The sequence below is a fragment of the Cervus elaphus genome, chromosome 13, assembly GCF_910594005.1.
Source record: "Cervus elaphus chromosome 13, mCerEla1.1, whole genome shotgun sequence".
In the NCBI taxonomy this organism is placed as follows: domain Eukaryota; kingdom Metazoa; phylum Chordata; class Mammalia; order Artiodactyla; family Cervidae; genus Cervus; species Cervus elaphus.
Genome location: NC_057827.1, coordinates 40,148,533 through 40,172,594, shown reverse-complemented (window position 1 = coordinate 40,172,594; position 24,062 = coordinate 40,148,533). Strand labels below are relative to the sequence as shown.

At 34.1% G+C, this 24,062-nt stretch overlaps 1 protein-coding gene across 7 annotated transcripts in view; it reads left to right on the top strand.

Annotated features, from left to right (window-relative positions):
- The first annotated feature begins 1,661 nt into the window (after window positions 1–1,661).
- Window positions 1,662–24,062, top strand: part of NOVA1 (NOVA alternative splicing regulator 1) — a 157,700-nt gene continuing 135,299 nt past the window's right edge. For 3 of the 7 annotated variants that reach the window (XM_043921596.1, XM_043921592.1, XM_043921594.1), the window contains exons 1-3: window positions 3,559–3,685; window positions 9,117–9,232; window positions 10,867–10,945. Coding sequence is in view for 2 of the 7 variants with exons in the window: in XM_043921591.1 (XP_043777526.1) it covers window positions 1,662–1,797; window positions 3,542–3,685 (280 nt within the window). In the remaining 5 variants the exon portion in view is untranslated. Of the gene's footprint in view, window positions 1,798–3,541; window positions 3,686–9,116; window positions 9,233–10,866; window positions 10,946–24,062 lie in introns of those variants that run through there. The other 4 variants (XM_043921591.1, XM_043921590.1, XM_043921593.1 and 1 more) reach the window with 2 other exon arrangements.

The window sequence follows — 24,062 nt, the reverse complement described above, 5'->3', positions numbered from 1 at the left end:
GGAATTTAGTTTTGGATACACACCCAGCTGTTGCCAGTCTTTAGTCCGCCTCTCGGCGCCTCGTGAAGGGGATACTCCTACCTAGCTTTATTTATTTATATCCTGGCTTGTTTCCGAAAGGATTTAAGGCGGCGAGTGAGACACTTCAAGTTCCCTAACGAAGTCACACAGTGCGAGTAATACTCTTGATGAAATCACTCCGTAGATCCGCCCTTGAGTGAGAGGCTAACTACTGTCTTTCACCTAACTCTTAAAAACGGAGGTACCTAGCTGGAAGTCCTGGAAGCATACGGCTAAGGTTCCTCCCTCAGCCTTAACGCTGTCCCACCCGTTGTAAACGGTCACTCGAATGCCCTTCTCAGTCTAGCCAAAATTGTCGCCGCTCGAGTCCCGGCTGGACCGAGATGCCACCCCACCCCTTCACTCCCTCTCAAACCCAAGTTTCCTGATTGGGAAGGGGCCTGAAGAGCCTTTCTCACGTTTCCATACTACTGGCTGGCACGGCTGTCAGTAACGTCTGCTTCCCGCCTTCCAGCCTAGCGCGTTTCTTGGACCCCCTCGGTTTCTGCGACAAGCGGCTTACGTTTGCCTGAGCCGTGTTGCCGGGGACCCGCGACCTTTCACCCCTCCCTTCCCACGGGAGCGCCCCGGCCCCCGGCCCCGCCCCCGCCCCCGCCCCCGCCGCCGGCGCGCGCCCCCGCGCACGCGCTCCGCCGGCGCGCGCTCTCACTCCCGCGCAGACACGCACACTCTTCCCCCCTCAGGCGCGCCCCCCCCCCACCCCGCCCCCGCAGGCTGAGGCTTCGGCGTAGGGAGGCGGCGGCGGCGGCGGCGCTGCTGAGAGGCAGGGACCGGAGCGCGAAGTGTGTGGGAGTCTGCGAACTCAACCCCTCACTACCCTCCCCTCTCAGCCATCCCCCTCCCTCCCCGCCAGCCTCCCCCCTCCCCCCCCCCACAAGCGGGAGAAATAATGAGCGAGACCGGGCGGCAGCGGCAGCAGCGGCAGCGGCAGCAGCAGCGCCGAGCAGCCCAGGCGACGGCAGAACCGCTCCGGCAGCGGCGGCGGCGGCAGCACCAGCAGCGGGAGCGAGCGCAGCGCTAGCGCGGCGCCGGGACCGCCGCGCTCCTTCCCGGCTCCTGCCCTCCTCCGCCGCTCGCTCCTCTCTCCGCATCCACCTCCTTCCCCTCCTCCTGCTCATTCACTCTTTCCCTCGCGCTCCCCTCCTCCTCGGCTTCTCCCCGCGCCCCGCCAGCCCTCGCGTCTCCCACTCCCTCTGCCCGTCCTCCCCGCTCCCCTCCTCCCGCTCATTCACTCGCCCCTCTCCTTTCTCCACTCTCTCCCCCTCTCTCCTTTCTTCTCCTTCTTTCTCCCTCCGTCTCTCACACCCCCTCCATTCCCCTGTCTCCTTCCTGACACTGCACTGCAGCTGCTCCTCAGCCCTGCCCCCTCCCCAGTGAGAACAAACCAAACCAGCAACATTGCTTTTTTTTTCTTAAAGAGATTTCTATTGATCCGATTAAAAAAAACAAAAACAAAAACAAAACAACCTTAAGAGACCCCAAAAGCAAAAAAAAAAAAAAAAAGCAAAAAAAAAAAAAATAGCAAAAGCCAAAACAAAAGGGAGAACCTTCTCCCCGTAGAAGCGGCAAGAACTGCAAGCATGATGGCGGCAGCTCCCATCCAGCAGAACGGGACCCACACTGGGGTGCCCATAGACCTGGACCCGCCGGACTCGCGGAAAAGGCCGCTGGAAGCCCCCCCTGAAGCCGGCAGCACCAAGAGGACCAATACGGGCGGTGGGTATCGCTTCCACCTCCCCGCTGGCCCCATCCCCCGCCGCCCGCCCCTGCCTCCCTCCCTCCCGCCGCCCTCCCTCCCTCCCGCGGCCCGGACACCTCCAGCCCGAAGCCGGCGGCTCCCGCGCCCTGCCTCGCGCCCCCTCCCCTGCACCTGCCCCGCACCTCGCTGGTCCCGATACATTTCCATTTCTGTGTTTTATCATTCATCAAAATGGCGACCGGGTTTTTCGGAATAGACCTCTCTTTCCCTTCAATCCGGTCGAAAGGCTGACCGTTTAAATATCCTAGACCTGGGCCAGGGGGTCCGTTAAGGAGGAAGAGGATGACCCCGAGCGAGGTGATGGCCGCCCGAAGATGCGCGCTGCATTTAACAGTCGGATAAAATAAATAAATAAATGGCACTCGGGTAGCGGAGAGCGAATGACTGGGGCACCGGAGAGTTTTGCTCTCTTCATCCCCTTGGTTTGGGCCACAAGTAGTATGCAAAATCTTGAAGAGTGCATGCTCTTACCGCACTTCTACTGTCGGTGCAAAAATCTCTTTGATTTGTCTTCAGGGGTGTGCATACGAGGGTGGGGGTGTCTGGTACTGTGACTTGTTAGTTAACATCCTGCGCTTCCCGGGAAGATGAGTTATAACGGGACCGGTACCGCTTCTTCATTTGCGCTGGAGTCATCTTAACAATGCACCCAATGCATCGAGGCAGAGGTGAATTTATCTACAGCATGTACTTTAGAGCCGGATGGGGGTCTTGCGAATGGCACACCCGAAAAATTTGGAACGTTCATATTCACATAAGGAAGCTGGATTTACCGGGGTGTTTCCTATTTAAGACACCATCAGTTTGACGGAAATTAAAGTTTAGGGAGTTGGCTTTATTTTCTAAAACATTTCATTTCGGTCTTTTTTGGTTCATCCACCCCCTCCGTTTTAATAATTGTGATTCTTTTGGAGAAGGAACATTATCTGGTCACCTTTAAATGTATTTGATGTAAATGACTCCTAAGCTTTTTAGTATTGGCAAAATTCTTCTTAAGGTCCTTTAATTAATGAGCTTAAACGAGATCATAGTAGACTAAGGAGTGCTAAAGAAATACTCCAGGATTAGTTAGATTTGCCAGTCCACATCACTTTGAGTTATTTCCTGGCAGTTATTGAAGGCTTGGAATACACCCTACAGTTTGGGTGGATTATTTGGTAGGAGAATGGTTGTTTTGCATACTTTAAGTAGGATACAGGCAATGGCTAATTGTAGTGCTTGTGTGTTTGCTCGTGTCAAATAAATATAGCTCATCACTATTTACCGTCCTTTTATTTATTTATTTTGCAATATGTTAAGTGAAGGTTTGTCATTGCATAAATCTCTGAAGTTTTGTTGAAGGGTCAGTTCGTTTTCTTTTACCATAGTAACCACAGATAGAATTGGAAGACTTCCATGTTTGGAATAACAACTGGAATTTAGTCATCAGTTTCTACAGTGTTGCAAAATAATAGAACATGTTTAGATTTTAATTCCAAGTTAGAGAAAGTATAAATTCTACAAAATGGGAAACATTTCGTACTTACTTATTTTTCAGTGTAATTGGCTTATTTTTGTTCCTTATAAAAACAATTTAACCCCATATTTCCTGCAGCTATATGCCCAGTGGTTTAATCGCTGTTTTTCTCTCTCGAGGGTGGAGGGAGGGTACAAAGTTTAAAATTACTGTTTTAATGGAGTGTATTTCTTTGCATTTTTCAGAAGACGGCCAGTATTTTCTAAAGGTTCTCATACCTAGTTATGCTGCTGGATCTATAATTGGAAAGGGAGGACAGACAATTGTTCAATTGCAAAAAGAAACTGGAGCCACCATCAAGCTGTCTAAGTCCAAAGATTTTTACCCAGGTAGGTGCAATGATGAAGAGATTGTTTGATAAATCCCCAAGGAAAGAAAAAAAAAAAAGATCTACCTGTGTCGTGTGCTGTATTGAAAGAATTCTTAATAGTGTAGACTTTATTTAGGTATTTGATGTATTAGAGTATTTGTGGAATAATTTTAGAAGTATTTTCACTCTTGATTACCTTTGGTTTCTATAATTGATATTCCATCTCTGATGTAGACCAATTTCGAAATGAATCTTCTGGGTATTTCTAACTACTTCTTTCTGATTAGAAAAAAAAAAAAACAAACAAACTAAAATTTAAAGATAGAAACCTGGACAGCTGGCATCAGGAAATAGGGTTCTTCTGGAGTTTTCAGACATAATTGTAATGACAATTAGTCTAGAGTGAATTCAGAAGAGGGGATAGAAAGGCTTCTTAAAAGAATGGACCATTTACTTTCTAAATCCATTATGTACCTCTTTCTGCTTCATTGCTTTGTTTGTTGGCCCTGGAGTAAAGAGGACAAGTGCTTCCTCTAAAGATTTTTAAAATACTGTGTTTTTAATTTAATTGTGACAAGGAAATATATTATGTGAGAAGTAGAACCATGCTTCAAAATTTGTGTTATTTAAAAGCTGTGTTTGATCAAAATATGTTAACAGTTTGTGTGGTACTGTAGGTACTGTAATCCAGTGGAATATGGCAAGTTTGCTAGGTGGTATAATTTTTTTTTGTACTTTTCAGTGTGTTTTTAAAAATTTCAACTGTTTCATAGTTCTGAGTATTTATCTTTTTAAAAATCATTTTCTACTTAGTATATGGATTTTAAGTTTAATTGAAAAATCTCCATAATTGAATAGTGTATCTCCTAGATAAAACATTATTTGTGTTTACCTTCATGCAGTTTCTGCCATGTTTTTTGATTATTTCATCTTTATGTCCATAAAAATATTTATTCAGTGCTGAGGGGACCAGTGCTGCTTATTTTTTTTTTTTTTTCTTGGTGGGAAATAGAAGCTGATTTGCTTTCAATGATCTAATTCAGTAAGAGTTCTTTAGTACAGCAAAGACATCTGGCATGAATGTAAGCAAAACATTTGGAGGCCAATCGCTTGGTTGTAGAAAATGGACCATTATACTGTATAAGAAGGTTTTAGATTGGTTGGAACTATCATTTAGTTATATAAATTAAATGTACTATATTTGGTAAACATTACACTTGCTAAACTAAGGTGTAATCTCTTAGATATGATGTCCTTCAAAAGTTTATTTTCTGTGAGTGTAGTTTTGTAGATGGCTTTCCTTGTCTCTGAAACTTTCCTTATGCATTAGGAAAGTTTGCTAACATATTCATTCTTATGTTTAAAAGGTATGTTATGATGGAAAAAATCAATGTGGAATTGTGAAAATCCTTGGTACAAATAAAAGCATTCAAAAGAGCTTGATTGCGGAATTAATAACGTTATAGTTCTAGGAAAAGAGCTGCAATGGTAAATTAAATTCACTGTTAATAGATGAAAATGAAATAGTTTTTTTTGCATTATACATGAGATGGTATCAGATGTTCAGAGATGTTACACAAAATTGGTGTTTATCAAGGATATTCCAAATAGTAAATTAAATGCCTTTTCATTTGAGTATAGTTTATTTTTAGCGGGTTGGAAAGGGTGCAACTGGAATTAGATCTTTTGTTTTTAGTCCACATAGTTGTGCATTTTTTCTTATTACATTGAAATTGCTTATATCATTTATAGTTCTGAGGCATGTTATTTATATAGAGCAAGAATATCCATTGGAAAAAATGGAAAACTGGAAAGTGTTGAAGAAAATTTTGTGTGTGTAGTGACGTAACCTGATCAAATGTGAGTTGAAATGTCTGGATAAAAGAAGGCTTATATTCTGCCTGTAACAGGTGGAAACCAATCACAAACTATGGAAACAATTTTAAGGATAAAATAAAGCCCTGTAATTTATAAGAAGCTTTCATAATTCTGAGCACTTTGTATTTAAATACGGTTTTAACTAGATTATTACCTGCACAAATAGATACATCTCTCTTCTGATAGACTTTAATTTTAGTAGTCTTTCTGTTCATACTTGACCATGAGCCTGTGGAATTATATAAAGTCCTAGTATTCTTCAACATAGCAGCCTCTGAGCTACTTTCAACTTCTGTTACTCAGATAACACTTCGTGGATACTTAGCTTAATCTTCTCAAATGAAATAAATTATAAAACTATGATTTATGAGATGCCCTTTTTTGTGTATTTCATATATGTACGTATGACTCTTACATTCCATTAGAATGAATGTGCCTAATGTTTATTTCATGGAGCATTTTTCTGTTTCTTATTTGTAAGACAGAGTATTTGGGGAAAAGTGTGCTTCAGTTGTATAACTTAATGAATTTTCTCAAATTATCTAAATTTTAAAACAATGTAATTCTGTTTGGAAGGTTTAGTCAGAATACCGGTGTATTTGAGAAAAACTTTCTTCAGGGTGTATATTGCAGGGCACAGACACACTTTGGTGATGTTTTATTAAATTTCAGCTCAAATGATATGTGCATTGTTTTTACTATAGCCGGTATAATCTCATATTTATCATATTTGTTTTACTTTCTTTCCCCCTCAGGTTATATCTTTAAAATATCTTAAGCAACCTTGTTGTTTGAGTAATTTTTTTTATATTTATGGTTGAGATGAAGAAAACATTTTTGTACTTTAATTGGTATGAATTTGGAATTTATAGAACCATATATTGCATTGTGTATTTTAGCATGACCATATATTAAATATTTTGGGGAATTGTATGATGAGAATTGTAAAGTATATTTATCACTTACTGTAATCGGAAAAAAGATATATGAGTAGATTCATTTGACTTTTTGCAGTGCTGTGTAATTCATTTATCTATTCCTAAAAATCTAAATCTTACGAAATACTAACTTAAAACCTGTGATTTGTGAATATATCTTTTATTCTTACTTGTTTAAAGCAACCTAATTTGACTTATTTATATATCCTTTTTATAATTAGGTTACCCAAAGTTATTACCTTTTAATATAAAACAGCTTTCTCATTTTGGGAAATAAATTACTGTATGCATTTTCAGGATGGCCATAGGATGGTATTATTTTATTCCTTTATTTGACATCTGAAGATGTGATTGTTTAGATTTTGTTAATAAGTAGATTGATTTTATCAGTTAAAATTATTTAATGAATGATTCAGGCAGATAATTGGAAAAGTTTATTGAATACATTATTCATTGGGAATAATATAGGGTATGTAAAATAAACATTTTCAAGATTTTAGAATACTTCATAGTTTACTTATTCTGTTATATGACCCGAGATGTTCATTATATCAAACAGGAATTCTCTTATAATCTTAACATATATTTGTATGTGTGTGTGTTTGTGTGTGTGTGTTTTAAACTGTTTTCATAAATGTGGTTATAAAACTGGATCACCTTTAATATAAATTACTTACTTTTTTTGGTCCTTAAAACTTGAACTCATTATCCCTAGATTTTATTGCATCATAATTTTATCTCAGTCCAACTTGGGTGGTGCTTTTTTAAAAAATCATTAACTATTTATATGTGAAATCTTTAAAAATCAAGAAAAAGAAGAATGTAAGTGAAATTTTCTTTTAGTGAAGGAAATAACCCCACATTGCCTAATTTTGACAGGGGGAACATTCACTGGCCCAGTTAGCCTTTAGGACTGGGATTGTGTAAGAATGATCATTCTTTTAGACATAGGCGTTTGTGAAGTTTAAAATAGATCACTTATTTTGTTTACATTGTTGATGGACGAGTATTATCGTATTAGTAGTACAAGTAGTACAAAAAATGAATACTTTTGTTATAGCTTCTGAAAGTTGCAGTCTGTACTCTTTTCTTTGATATAAGATGCAAAGCATCTTAGAAATTTATTGGCATATGTTTTAAGGCAAAATTAGTGGGTAAATATAATTATAACAAGTAGAAAATAAAGTATAATTTGCAGTATTGTTGAATTTAATAACCATAGCTGTCAATTACGTTGTGCTGTTTTGGTTTTAGTATTGTCAAAGAGTTGCTAACGCATAACGTGTTTTTCTTTAAAGTTACGATATTTGTGTTTGTCATACTACTTACTGTTGTGGGTTTTTTATATTTTATCTCTCTATATCCTCAGTTGTGGGAGGAGCCATAAGCTTTTACTTATATGTTAATATCTGTCTGAAAATTTGTTGTATTTTTAAGATGTTATTTCTCATTTTAAGTAATAGGAAAACTCAACATATAAAGGAATGTTGGTGGCATAGCACATCTGTATTAAAATTGTGGTTTTCTGAAAGATATAATTTTTATACTTAACTCATGAAAGCAAATGTTTTGTGGTATGAAATTTTTTAGAAAGATTGAATCAGCATTAAAAATGTTAGCTGTTCATTTAATTTGATTCTTTTTAAAATTTCATCCTGATGTTATATTTTCTATTATCAATTTAGTAGGTTGTGGAATACCATTAATTTATAGAGTCAGTGTTTTCATGAATTATTATAGCACAATGTCACTTTGAATTTTGCTATTTGAAGCCTTCTATATTTTGGAAAAATAGTTCATTTAAAATTTTTGACTTTGTAAGATGATACAGTACATCTACCAAAATTGCCTTGCAAATATCACCCCCAAAGGATCTCAGGAATAGTCTAAAAATAATGAACCCAATTGGTGAAATAGTTCAATATTTGTGTATTGAAGATGTTTCATGTAATATACAATGAGGAAAAACGATCTGTGTCTTGGGAATTCTAAGGAGTGTGTGGTATCACTAAAAACTGAGCTATAAACCACCAGTTAGAAACATGTCTTTTTATAGTTCTGTTCTGTTGTTTTGTTTTGCCCTGGCTTAAAAGAATTAATTTTCCTCCTAAATATTATAAGTAACATTTGCTGAACACAGTAATGCCATTTGTTAACTAAAATTCAGTACTATATATATATATACATATACATATATATGTGTATATATTTAAGTTTAATCAGGTCCCCCTTGTTTACTTTTGTTTTTACTTCCCTTACTCTAGGAGGTAGGTCATAGAGGATCTTGCTTTGATTTATGTCATCAAGTGTTCTGCCTCTAAGAGTTCTATAGTTTCTGGTCTTACATTTAGGTCTTTAGTTCATCTTGAGCTTATCTTTGTGTATGGTGTTAGGAAATGTTCTAATTTCATTCTTTCACATGTAGCTGTCCAGTTTTCCCAGCACCATTTATTGATGCATTTATATGTTTTTGCCACAGAGGTTAGTCTCAGTTATTTCCAGTTTAGTGGAGCTGTATTTTAAAGGATAACTTTTATGAGCAAGTGCAGCTTTTCAGAATAAAATTGGGGGGGGCGGGGATGAGGGTGGGAGACTTGTGCTTGATTGCCATCTCATTTCCATCTTTGGATGCAGCTCTAGCATAAAGTTAAACAACATCTGCAGAGATCTGACTGACAAACATCTCTCTGGGACTCATCATTGCAGCCTGCAGCAGGTGCATTCAGCTTTGCAGTCTTTTCCAAAAAGAGGTTAGTTTGTTCTAACATTTATCAGTAGACCAGTGGGAGCAAGTGACTAGAGAGAAGAGCTTGGTTGTCACTTGTCCAGTGCTGGAATACTACAGGTAATTGGACTGGACTGGTGGGAACTGCAGCTGCTCTGGAGCTTAATTAACCTGACCCTCAGAGACTGAAGTGTCATGGTATAAACCGTAACATGCAAGAAATGAAGCAGTGCTTCTCAGTACTTTTGATGCTTGGGTTGGTGAAATTTCTTCATCCTGTTCTTTAAAGATATGATAGCAACTTTTCCACTTTTTATATGGATATATTTGAAGCTAAAATGATTTCCATGAATTTGATATAATCTACATAAAAAGGAGAGGGGGACTTTAGGTGTAGAAATACAAATCAAATAACCTTAAATTAAAATTTATTTAAAGTTCCTTGTACCACAGGTATATTTTCAAATCATAAGTGAATGGAAATAAGTGGAAGTGCATTGGAGTTCTTTCAAAATTATTATCCTAGATTAACATTTGTTTATGTTTATAAGAGGAAGAACCTATGTAAAATTAAGTTGTATCTTTTTAGCATGTTAGGGACTTTGACAAACAGACTTTGCTGAGTGTTTTGATGTGTTCCAATAAACAAGACAGGAATAGTATGTTAAAAATGTTTTTAGGATGCTTTAGCTTAACATAGGAGTGCTGTTGAAATGGTTTTTGACCACAATTTATTATAAGTAAATTAAAAGTTGATTATAATAAAAACTTTAAAAAGTCTGTCATTCATTTCTTTTGTTTTCAATTTCTTGATCTATTTGAAGGATTGACATTATGCTTCTATGATACATATAGAAGTTTCCTGTATGTCCTAATAGTATTCGCATTAGTTAGATGTTTCATCACAGTCCTGTTTATTAGTTGGCCTTTGAATAGAAAACAGTTCTTAGATCTGGCAAAGTGCTATACCATTTTAAAATAATTCAGAATTTTGAAATGTCATTTGGATTCTTTGTGAAGCAGTTTCATTATTTTGACTTTTTGTTAGTCTCACTAAGTTAAATTTTTTGGTATCCATTGACTCTTAACTTGTCAATTACTCAAGAGTAATTAAGTTTTGGAGTTTGCAGATTTTTGGAACCCCTTTACTTATCTTGAAGGAATTTTTATGAGAGTGGTCAGTTAACTATTTGATTCTGAAGTTACTGTCTGTAAGAAAAAAGAACTTTTGAATTTTACCTTAATTTGGTTATGAATAATTGGTAATTTATTAGTAATTATAGTAATTGTGGGAAATATGATTAAAATAATCATCTCTAGAAGTGGAGAGTATCATTCTTCCACTTTTAAACATATTCTACTTTTTAATCAAGATTTTTTATTTTTGATATTGTGGAATGTTGTTTTATTCTCATCAATATATTCTTTAAAAGTTCACATGTAAGATGTTTTGATAAAGAAGATATTTAATAAGAATAAACATTTTAAGACTACAAAGTAGAAAAAAAAGCATATTATGTACACAAACAAACTTTTTGAGATATTTTCAAAGTTGCTAAGTTTCAAACCACGATATGGATATCCTTTTCCATGACATACTTGATCATGAAAACACATAATATCTACACTCCATCATTGATCTTTTGCTGCTTCCTGCAGGGCCTGTCATAGCATCGTTGACAGGACCAGATGAAAAATGAAATCATATCTTGAGTTTTTTAACAGCAAAATGATTCAGGTAAGATTATTTGGTGTGGAAAATAAAACATTTTTTTAATTATTCTTATATCATTTAATAATTGATACTTTTAAAATTAATATTTTTCTTCCTTCAAGACCTGTTTTATGTCTTACTGATGTTCAGTGTATTTACAATATCCAGTGAATTTTATTCTGAACTCAGTAATGTTTAAGTTTCAGACTGTAGTGTTTCTTACTTTTCTTGGCATACTTTTTGAAACTTTGAAGAGTAACTTTTCTTTTTTAACGATTTTTGAAAACAGTTACACATTGAAGGCCCTATAATTCATTTGTAGGATAAATTTTCACATAATGAACTTACTAATTAAGTAAGACTTCAAATCCTGCATTTCTTCTAAGATATAATAAATAATACTCTGTTGATTGAATTTTTGGAAATCATTTTTGAAGAAAGTTGCCTTCATTTAAATTGTTAATAATTTGCTGTCCTAGTGCTTAGATAGGGCAGTGACTTTAAGATTTAGTAATTAGAAGGATAGATTAGAAGGAATGGGGTAGTGCACTTTATTAACACAGAATAGTAGAGAATTTGGTATATATTTTTGTTTTATGTTGCTAAATGTTTTTGAATAACTGCAGCTTTTCAATTTTGGTTATGTTCATTTTTGAAATACTTGTTTTTGAAGGAATTAATGTTGGGCGCAATTGAGCCTATACTTGGAGACTGTTCACTTACACACATAGTTTTAATTATTCTTTGTATAAATCCTATGTTTTTATTTTTCTAAGACTAGTTAATTTTTTAAGCCAGGAAAGTATTTTTTTAAAAAAGTGTGGTTTCATTCTTCACTATGAAATGTCTGAAAGTTTCTCTCTTATTAATTATTATATGTATTTATAGATACTTCCTATGAGTCCAGGTGTCCTTTGATCATTATGAATTAAAATTATTACAAAGCATATTTTCTTTGTAAAGGAATATGGGTATGTTTTACATCACCCTAAAATGTTCTTAATTGCTACTGTCTCCTTAGGTTTTGTTTACATTTTTTGTTTTTTTTTTTTATTATATGGCACCTTCTGGCAGTGACTTAGTGAGTATCGAAGGGGCTTAGGAGTATCGAAGGGTCTTAGGGTTATCGAAGAGGCTTTTTATTTTTTCATTTAAAGGAATTGGAAAAATTATGGAATTGTGGAACTAGATGAAAGAAATGGCACTTACATGTGATATTTTCCAGAATCTTCATTTAACAGTTGAGAAAACCAAGATACAAAGAGTGATATAGGCCAATAATTGTCCCCAACTTTTAAACATGTTTTTTGAATTTGTGGTACAGTGTTAGTAGGTAGTTCGTTCTCTTTTTACTCTTCTCCTTTTTTTCCCCTCCTCTTTTTGAATATGACTCTCTGAGGATATGTCACCATTTCTCTCACCTAGTTTTAAAATAAATACACTCCCCACCCCCACTTTTTTATACTAAGTTGAAAGCACAATAGTTATTTTATAGTAATTGTTGTTTTTGATTTGGTATACTCTAAGGCCAAAGATAGGCCCTCTTTACCATATATTAAAAAACAAAAGATCTGATAGATTATGTTGCCTGGAATATAAACTTATCATTTTCTGTATTTTCAAAATTGTATTGCTTGAAGGTGACAGTATTCAGGGTGATTTGATTTCTCCAGCTTTGTTGCTTTCCTTCATTTGCAAAGTCCTTTCTTTTCCTTCTTTTCTTCTTATTTTCCCCGTTCCTTTGTTCCTTAGCTCAGCTTTTTACTTTCTTCACTTTTGGTTAAACTGAGTATTGACTTTGCTAAAAAATGTAGACTTGCTAAGTCAAATTCTGCTTTCAGGGATATATATATTTTCCATATTTTTGACTTACAAAATTTCCTTCAGTGTTGCATATTTGACTAGGTATTCATAACAGTTGGTTTTAAAAGGACAGAGTATCATGATTAAGAAATAAACATGAGGGTAATTTTAAGGCAATCTAAGTAAAAATAAGATACATAATAGAGTAATTATTAATTTTAAAACATAATTATTTTCTTTTTTGTCTACCCATTTCATTAAATTGGTCCACCTCTTGGTTAATTAGAATTCTGATGCTCTTTGCATTTCATTATAGGCTTAAGGACTACTTTCTAACATAATAACAAAAGTTACTTAATGTGATTTTGAAGGTATTTTTTCTTCATGGATTTAAATTAAAACAAAAAATTTTGTCATAGTCTTTACTTACTTTAGTTGACTACTAGCTATTAAGCTTCATTCATATGAAGAAATTTGTCATCCTACATGCTTACTGTATGTTAAGCATGTAACTCAGTGCTATAAACATCTGTGGCATTTGAAATATGAATGAGTGAATGTGTGATTGAATGAATGAGGAGTCTGAGGCTTCATCTGTGAGTGTTTTGGATTTAGAAACAACCTTCAGTTTTTCGTTATATTTCTAGTCTACTTTAATGGGATAGTATCAATACAATGGATGTAGAAGGCAATTCATCTTTAGTTGTTTATTGTATTTCTAGTTTCTTAGGGGTTTATGTGTGTGAGAAAAATCTGATTTTGGATAAGTAATGAATTTGGGTGTGAGAAAAATCTGACTTTGGAAAAGTAATGAGTTCAAAAATGAATCAGTCAAGAAATGGCAATAGACATGTTAAGATAAATATGGACTAGGTCTTAAGAAAGAAAAGTAGAATTTCATTATCTATTTAGCATGTTGTCTTCTGTAAAGAAAAGTGAAAGGCAATATTACAGTACTTCAAAGCCATCTACCAGATGAAGATTAATTTTAAAATACTGTCTTAAGTAACACAAGCTTAACTAACATTTATTAATAAAATAATAAAAAGTACCTGTGTATAACATGTCAGAGTTATATATTACATCATACTTTGCCACATGGCTACCTATGTAGTAAGGAATAATCTACTGATCACTTTCTTAAAATACCTCGAAAGTCAAAGATTACTAACCACTAAATTAAGATTACATTATTAAAATAGGATTAATAAATTTTTGTTTTTAATATATTTTAATATCTCTTTCTCCCCCTGTAGTGGAGAAGTGAAGGTATAAATATATTACAACTTTTAGAAGCTGGACTAAACTTCTTTTTACTCATGAGAAAAGTATACCAACTGTTGTAATAGATTGGAATTTATATGTTTTGAGTTTGACTAACTTGTATACTTTATTTGAAATTAAAATTTTAGGAAAGTTATTAAATACGGTTTTCTTCAAAGTCTTTTAAATGCTTTCTTAAACAGAATTTAGAGAGGTATGACGTATTAGTGTTCATCTCATAATTGTTTCATTTTTACTACAGTAAACCAGTGAAACTTCTAAGATTTAATAGATAGATATATTTCTTTTCATGCTTAGCCCATTGCGTGTGTGTGTGCTAAGTTGCTTTAGTTGTGTATGACTCTTTGCAACCCTATGGACTATAGCCTACCAGGCTCCTTTGTGCATGGGATTCTCCAGGCAAGAATACTGGAGTGGGTGCCATGCGTTCTTCCAGGGGATCTTCCCACATGTTTATAAATTCAGTTTATTTTTTAAAAATTCATGAAAAGTAATGGACTAAAATAACTCTTAAGTGTTTCTTTATTTGACTACTTCCCCTGCATTTTCTGCCACTATGGCTAGATTTTAACTTTCTGGTGGACATTTATGTGTTCCCTCTGGGGTTGGGACTAAGTACACAATTCTCCAAAGATCTTATTCTCAAGCAGGGGAGCAATAAGAAACAATAAAGAAAATATCTGGTTATAATGAAAATTGATAATTGTATAATGATAGAATTATGTCTGGAAGTGGAAACTGCCTCTGTCAGTGGCAAGATCTTGAGAGAAGAGGGTATACTTCAAAAAAGACTTCAAACAGGAGCTGACAGAGTTTTGAAGGTTGAATTTTATTTTGCCTGATAGACAGGAGTGGAAGGTCACTTGAAGCAGAGACTGTATACATAGTGACAAAATTATGAAAAATACCCCTATATTCAGGGATCTAAAAGTTACTTGGTATTACTGGGATAAAAAGTAGATATTGCTGTGGGGAAGGAATGGGAATAGGGAGATACCATCATTAATTGTACAGATAAGAAAAAGTGTATTACAAATATAAAAGAGAAAAGTGTGATTGAAGAATATTCATTTGGGGGACATTCATTAGCAAGAAATATTTTAAAGAAAAAATACATCTATTATGTTTATAAGATGAATGACAGGGTACTATAATTAAAATATAATATTTCTATAAATGTGAATAGTGATACTTGCATGGTGGAGGAAGGGTTACCTTAGTTATCTGAAAGTGGGGTAGTAGACTAGAGAGTCCACCTCAGCTTTATAAGTAGGATTAAAGAGAAGACTAAAAGGAGTAAGGGAAGGGTGAGGCAACTAGTGATACAGAAAAGAAATTCAGGAAATACAGAAGCTATCTTTTATTAAGCAACTATGTGCTGAGGGTAGAAGAAAGAGGTGTGGGACCCAGTGATTGAAAAATGTCAGTGAGGAATGTTTTGCTGTATTCAGGAAAGCTCTGGAGATAGAACTTGGTTTTTCACATTAATTCACATTTATGTAACCTGTTGTCTACACAGGTGCATTTAAAGTTAGTGACTCAAGTGGTTTTTTTTACTAGTTTGCCTTTGATTAATAGCTATTTAGAATCATATAGCTGATAAAAGTTTTCACCTTCCTCAAATTATATGAATATGTAGGCCTAGTTTCTAGCTCTCTTGGTATATGAGCGTTTATTTTTAATTTGATGAAAATTAGTGATTTGTACAATGTATGCATTTGTAATGTGCAAATTTTAATTTTTGCTGGTGTTCAAACAGTGAAGTTTTGGTATGTGATAGACATTGGTGTGTATTATGTCAATGAAAAAATTGAAGCTCCTTACTCATTGTTAGTTGATTCTCTGTTGTGTAATTATTTTGTTTGGAATTTCAATTGATTATTGAGATTCAGCAGGATTCTCCATCATTGGCAAATGTTTATTTCATATAAGGATCAGTCTTAATTGATAATCTGTCAACTCCAGATGAGTTTAAAAAGTGATTGTGAAAAATATGGCACTGTTTAACATTTAGAAAATGGGATTAAAATTTCTCTAGCATTTATACTTATTTGTGGAATTATTGGCTAGTTGTGTAGAGAAACATTAAAAAATTGAACAGCTGAAGTGACACCAAGCACCAGATGGGAATTTGAAACAAAAATATTCACTGTGTAATTTTTATTTAAGTGCTGTTCATAATTCAGTAATACCAGTTGTGTAACTCTAGATTGATTTCAGTATAAAAAGGAAGCATAAGGAAGTCTCATTGCCTTCAAATTGATACACATATCATGATATGGTAACATAACTTGTTCTTTAAGGGATAGATACTATAGGTAAGATGACTGCATACATCACGGAACCAATACAATTCTCTCTGAGAAAGTTTGTGAAGAAACTTTGGGTGTGTGAATTGTGACATTAAATTTACCATCTCATGAATTCTGCCTTTAAGATGATACTCTATTTTACATTTACACGTATATTTTCAATGAAAATTTCCAGCCATGTTTGCATTACAGTAATGTTTGACATTCTTCTGAAGTATGTACCTATTCTGTTTAAAGAAGGGTATGTTCCTTTGAAAGCTTTATCATATTTTTAGCTACACTGGTATATTTGACATCTTGTTTAAAAACTAGAATGACTCTAGACGTGAAAACACAAACTGTGATAATAAGCTAGATATGCCATATGTGGCAGTTTACGTTGGCATATATCTCAAATGGCATGTTTAATGTACTGTATTACTAAGATTAGTAATTTTACAGTGGGAGACTTGCTACTTTTATCTTGCAGTCTTTCGCTGGTGGGCTTAGAATGCTGACACACCCTTTACTGCGTAAATTCTTGTTTTCAGCCCTTGCAAAAATCTTTTTGCCATTAAAATGATCTACTTGGGATCTCTGTTAGTAACTAACTTATTCTCTGGAGTTTGTGAAAATTAATGAGATCTACAGATAAGCAGCATATAGTTAGACAGATGACTATGAATGTGAATAGTAGTTACATATATTGTATTTTTGTTAAGGAATAATAATCCTAATAAATTTGATATAGCCAAAAATGATTTAGTAAAATAAATAATTAAGAACTGAAAATGGTATTTTTATTTTTAGGAAATGTATAGATATTAATAGGAAAAGCATGGCGCTTCTATGTCTGTATACCATTTATAAAACCATTTAAAGCAAACTCCAATACACGTTGCTCTTTTATGATAAAATACTCAACTGTAAAATCATATTTCAGGTTTCTTGAACAATGTTTTTTGAATTTTTAAAAATACTGCTTTTATCAAAATTCTGAAAACCTTTCAAAACTTCAGCAGACTGCATTGAAAATAAGTAGAAACTCTACAATGTGAGGGATATAATTTAGGTAAATGAAAGGGATAAATAAATAAGGACTGTGTACATTTTTTGACTAAAAATATGCAGAACAAATACAATTCTGTTTGAGGAAAATTTTGAAGATATTTTATGTTTAGGAATTGTTTCAAATAACATTTAGTAAATTCAGTATCTTTTAAAGAGCCAGGCTCTGAATTCTTTTATGTACGTGTTTAAACTATCTCTGTGACCATTACTGGGAAAAGTCATAGTCCTGTTTTTAAAAGTCTAAAACTGTATAACTAAAACTTATTAAAAGTAAGTAAGTAGTACATAAAAGTAGTGTACTAATCATGACTTAATTAGATCTTACATCACTATACTTAAATATCGATGTAGCCAGGAATTTTTTATATCTGTTTTATAGTTGAGGAAAATAAGACAGTGAAGGTTAAAATGATTTGTCCTATAGAAAGTTAAAAATGATGAACCTATTTGTTTGCTGTTATTCTATAACACTGCATCAGACTGCTTATTAATTTGAGTTCATAAACACAGCATTCAAAATTTAGGTAAGGTTTACCAAATCGCCACATTTGACCCAGCACTGAAAAATAAATATTTTTTATGGGTTGGTAATTCCCCCTATTCATCTGGAAATCCTTCAGATTTCAGTTTTACCATTGAAAGCACAACTGTAATAATTAAGCAAAATAGAGACGTAAAACACGTTTTCTGTTCTGACCAGACCTTTGTAAACATAGCACCCTTGGTGTCATCTGTATGTTTCCCATCTTCATTATTGCCGTTAGACATTAAAAGAGTTTGAATTTTTGCCTTGTCTATGAAGTTATTTACATGAAATCGTTTAGTTATTCTGTTTAGCATTGTACGATTTGCCTTTCAGATTTTAGATCATATATAACCACTGCTCTAGAGATTTGTTAAACTGTAGTCTTATGGTTAGTAAGGTCTAGTCAGATCCCTATGATAGTGCTTACTATAATCAAAGTTTTTATGAAGATCATATGCTTTAATATTATACAGTAGAGTTTATTAAGGAATTGTCAAGCCATGTCAGTACTTTTTAATGTTTTCTGGGGACAAAAGATGGAATATAAGACTCCTAGAGAACATGTGATGTCAGAGCAGAATTTGAATCCAGGCTCTGCCACTTAACTAGTATGATTTTGGTCAAATCTTTTAATCTTCTTGGACCTCTGATTTTCTCATGTGTGTGTGATTAGTTCCTGTTGCATAGATAAAAGATATTCGTGTAGATATCACAAAGGGAAAACGTAAAAGCATTTTACATAATACCTGACATAAGCATTTTATGACTTATCTTTTTTCATCTCCTTCTTCTCTTGTTTGTTACATTTAATAATACTATGTTTAAAGCAGAAACTCTAATGTAAAATAAATTGTATTAATGGGGTAGTAAAAAGGAAATCTTGCTCTAAGGATTTTTTTCAAAATTATTTTTTTCTCTTAATAGTTAATTGTTATAAAAATGCAAGTAATGCAAAGAAAGCTAGTTAGCCTCTTCTCATCTTTTAGGATAATTAATATAAATAATTTGGTATGTATTCTTTCAGACTTTACAAATGCCTTTTTATATTTTTAGTAGATATTTACAAATGATATTTGCTGTTATAATTTGAATTTTTTAGTAGATAATTACATATTTTTAGTAGATAAAATTTTTTATCATATTTTTAGTAGATAATTACAAATGATATTTGTTTTAATTTGAAATAGTTTTCAGCAAATCGCCTTTTTTGGTTAATGGACTCACGAAGGTTCTAAGGTGGCCTTCCAGTCTCACCTATGTGGATGTTTTTACTTGCACAGCCTAAAAATATGTTCTGTCATACCCCTGAATATATGCAGAGTTTTGTTTGTTTGTTTTTTACCCATGTAGTTGGGATAAAAACTAGGGGCATGATTTTATAGTATTTAACTAGATTAAATCTCATCTGCAGCATGTGGGCTTATTTGTATTAAGACTCTTAAAAGTTAACATAATTGGTTAGTCCCTCTTTCTTCATCATTGTACATAAAAATATTGATCCTTCAATAGGAATAAATCAGGTGGCATGTAGGATATTTAATACTCGCTTTCATGATATTTTTCAGGATACTAAGATTTCTGAAAATTCTTTTCCTATTAGTCAGAAAAAGTCATAGTGTCTAGAATGATAAAACTAGATATTTAATAAGATATATGATGATTCATAAGACTTGTTTTTTAGTTTAAATTTTCAATTGCTTCTGTGAAGACCTTAAGAATTTTAGTTCATGCAGCTTCCATGAAAGAGCTAAGAACATTTACTGATGTAGTGTTATGAAGAGTGTCTTTTAGGGGTCACAATTTATTGCTTTACATTTCTTAACAAGTATTCATATTTTCTGTGAGTCATCACAAAAATTCTTGATTGGCATTATGGTAAAATTCTTTTTTACTATTTGCCTGTATTTTAGCTTAATGCTGTATTCAGTATCCTTACACCTTAAATATTATATACATATTAAATATTTTAGGTTTATCTAATACTATGATAACAAAAACAACAGTATATATGATTTTGTTTTGTGTGAATGCTCCTTTGAGGACAAAAATTAATTAAAATCATACTGATTTGGGGATTGCTTTATAGAAAATATAAAATATTAGTGAATGTCTGTTATGGTATTGAGTAAATTCAGTTTTGTATTTGGAATGTTACACCTTTGAATGTATAAAAATACTAAATGTTATAGTAAAAAATGAAATGAGAAACTTTGCAAAAGGTAATTTTAATTCCAGAGTGATTGAATATTATGACCCAAATCTTAAGAGCAGTATGTTTATTTTAGATACTTAGAATGCGTACAATGACAATGAAGTCTTCAAATTGAAATGAGAGTAATGTTGAAAGTTGACAGTTTACAAAAGAAAAACGTGTATTTGCCTAGGGTAGAGATTACTAAGGGTTATCTCTGTTTATATTAGGATATGGTTTTGAGAAATAGAGCAGTTTGAAATAGGCTGTGAATGCTGAAAATAACCCCAACTTCCTTCTTTCATGTAACATTTTAACTTTTTTTTGTAAGTAAGGCAGGAGGCCCCACAATATATGATGAATTTAAGTATCAATTACAGAATATCCTCTGTCATACTGGATTGATGATTTTACCCTCCTATTTTGCTGATGAAAAAAGTAAGTGAACGAAATTTCACAAGCTTCCTCCATTAGATCTAGCAACCTAACTATTTCAGTACCTGTATGGTCTGTATTTTCTCTTATTCTGAAAAACTGTCCCTGCCCCTAGGAAAGGCCAATCCTTTACTTTTATTCTAGATTCCATGCCTTCTGGGGTATTCAAGATGTTTTTTAGAGATTCTTTCTTCTTTCTTGGGTTATCAATTCCTCTCTCCTAGTCTATTTTTTTTTCAAACTACAAACATACTGTAATTCCTCCAGTGTTAAAAAAAAAAGGGCGTATTCTCTTTATCACACTGCCTGTTCCGGTTACCAGGCCATTAACAGTAAAATGCTTCAAACTACCTCTCCATAGTTGTGCTGTCTCCAGTTCCTCTCCTCCCATTTTTCTTTAAAAACTATTTTAATTAGGATTTTAACCCCATCCTTCAAGGAAAACTCTTGTTGTCAGGGTAACTGGTGACTTTAATGATGATAATTCAGTGGTTGATTCTCAGTTCTTATCTTTACATATAGTCTGTATGTAGCATTTGACATAGTGATCACTGCCTCTTTGGAAAACTTCTTTCTTCATCCAGCTTACCTCTACCTATTGATTGCAGCCTTGAGTTTCCTTTGTTGGGTTCTTCTCATTTCTCTGAGCTCAGTCCTCGGACCACTCTCTCCTTTCTTCTTTACATGGTTACTGCTTTGGTGATCTTAAGTCAGTGTCATGATTTCAAATAACCATATGTTCTTTGATGACTACCAATTATTTATATCCATTCTAGACCTTTCATCTGGACTCTAGACTGATGATGCACCTTCCCACTTCATATCACGTGTATGTCTAGTAAATATGTTAGAACTAGATATGATTTTAAATATTCTGATGTTTCAATGGTCTCAAAATCTACTTCTCACACAGTCTTCATTTTAATTACAACTTCATCCTTCCAGTTTTGTAAGGCCAGAAATCTTGAAGGCATCCTTACCTTCTCTCTTTTCAGTCAGATTTTACATCTAATTGGTCATGATTCTGGTTGTGTTTAAGATATGCACCTTAAATGAAAGCTGAAAGCAAATATTGAAAGCAAAAGTAAATGTTGCAACAGTTCATTTTGCTCTGCTTAGTCAAGAAAGGAATTAACTAAAGGTGGCTGGCTATGAATTCAGTATGTTAAAACTCTTTTTGGAAAATGGAAGAAAGTAGCCTGTCCTAGGTACTGCACTGACCGGGCTGAGCCCCCAAGTTATAATTTCAAAAGGTAAATCACTGGGAAAACTAGATTCATGTTTAATTATATGTTATAGGGAATTCTTGTAGGAAGCAGTCTGTACCCTAAGGAATATCAGTATATTCATTAGAGTAGGATAAATATTTTTGTACCTGCAAGAATTAATTTTTAAAGAATAAATATAAAGCAGTAAGGTTAATAAAATTTTAAATAATACTGGTTCATTGGGTTATATCAAAATGAAACCCATTTATCCTTGAGGACACAATTAGCTTAAAATGTAAATCATGTTAGGTGGTATGTACACATAAATGATAAATATAGATACATTGACCAGTTTGGAAAATTTTGCTAAATCAAGACTTCATCTTTTTCGAGGACTATGCATTAAAGAAATTGCATACCCAGAACAAAATTATCTAAGTGGTAAATACTTTCCTATAAAATACTTTGAGATGCTTTTATACTTATCAACTATGAATCTTCTCAATTTTATAGTCCATGAAAACTTACTCTAGTTAGTGAACTTCATTTCTCTTTCTTTCTTTTTTTCTTGTTTTTTCTTTTTCATTTCTCTTTAAATCAGTTGAATTCAGTTCAGTCACTCAGTCGTATCCGACTCTTTGCAACCCCATGAACTGCAGCTTCCCAGGCCTCCCTGTCCATCACCAACTCCCAGAGTTTACCCAAACTCATGTCCATTGAGTCGATGATGCCATCCAACCATCTCATCCTCAGTCGTCCCCTTCTCCTCCTGCCCTCAATCTTTCCCAGCATCAGGGTCTTTTCAAATGAGTAAGCTCTTTGCATCAGGTGGCCAAAATGCTGGAGTTTCAGCTTTAACATCAGTTCTTGCAATGAACACCCAGGTGTGATCTTTAGGATGGACTGGTTGGATCTCCTTGCAGTCCAGGGGACTCTCGAGTCTTCTCCAACACCACAGTTCAAAAGCATCAATTCTTCTGCGCTCAGCCCTCTTTATAGTCCAACTTTCACATCCGTACATGGCCACTGGAAAAACCGTAGCCTTTGCTAGACAGTTAGTTTTTACTATTTTCCTTTTATTCTGTACTCAGTTATTAATGGAAATTGTGTTATTTAACAGAATAAAATAATTGAGTTTTTATAGAACCAATATAATGTTTTTAATCAAATAATTACATAATAACAATTTGACTTCCTTTCTAGTCATGCATTTTATTAGTATGTCTTACTGGCAGACAGTCTCTGAAAATAATCTATGAGAATAAGACAAAATAAATCTCTATACTTCTCAATATATAAATGATACAGTAGAGGAAGTTTGTTTAGTCACTGTTGTGTAAAAAGGGAAAATTGTGGTAGTTGTGGTTTCCTGGATTACAGGGATAAGAATATGTGGGTTTGTATTTGGTTTCATTTTAAAGTTTAACATTTAAATTTAATTTTCTGGTTCAAGATTATGGCTTTAAGTTTGTGACTTAAAATATTTTACTTTGATCTGCTTAATATTACATGGTCCTTAAATCATCCCTTTGTTTTAGTGCTCATTTATGTGAGATTTGGGTTTGCGTATCATTCATACGTATTATTTTGGAAAAATCTGTGTGTACTATTTTCACATGGCTCATGGACAGATTTTATACAGGTTTATCTGACTCTAGAGCCCGTAGTCTTTTTGCCATATAATATTATGACAAAAGAAAAAATTCCTTTGAATGAAGGTATTTTTCCATATCTGGTGTATTTTTAAAGTTTCTTGTATTGAAGTTTTATTTTGAAAATGTTATTATGGGTTTGATTTCAGCATGCTCAAATTATGCTTTTAATCTTCATTCTTATAAAAAAATTTATCTACATAAGCAGTTAAAGCATACTTAGACTATGGTCATGTTTAATAAAAGTTATATGTAAATAAGAAACACAAATTGGAATTTTAACATGTTTCTTGAGTAATTTTTCATGTTTTTCTTTAAGTTTAGTGTTAAGTAAGATAAGGATCTTCAGTTTTGCAAATACATAGTTACCCATGTATGCAATTAGAAAGTATTTATTAAAGATGGATTATTTACTTGGCATTTTACTGTGTACAGAGGATACAAATGTATTTAAGGTCAAAGCTCTTCTTAATGATAAGGTATAAAGCTGGAGAGTTAGGTGAAAGCTTGGTTGTATAGGGCCATTTAGTCTGCCAAGTAATTTGGATTTTTGTCTTAAAATTGGATTATATACAACATGTTTAAAGGAGTTTCTAAATCTCCTGTTACTACATATTCAAACCTACATCAGTGACCAAGACTTCTTCATGATAGTGGATGTATACAGCTTCTAGAGAATT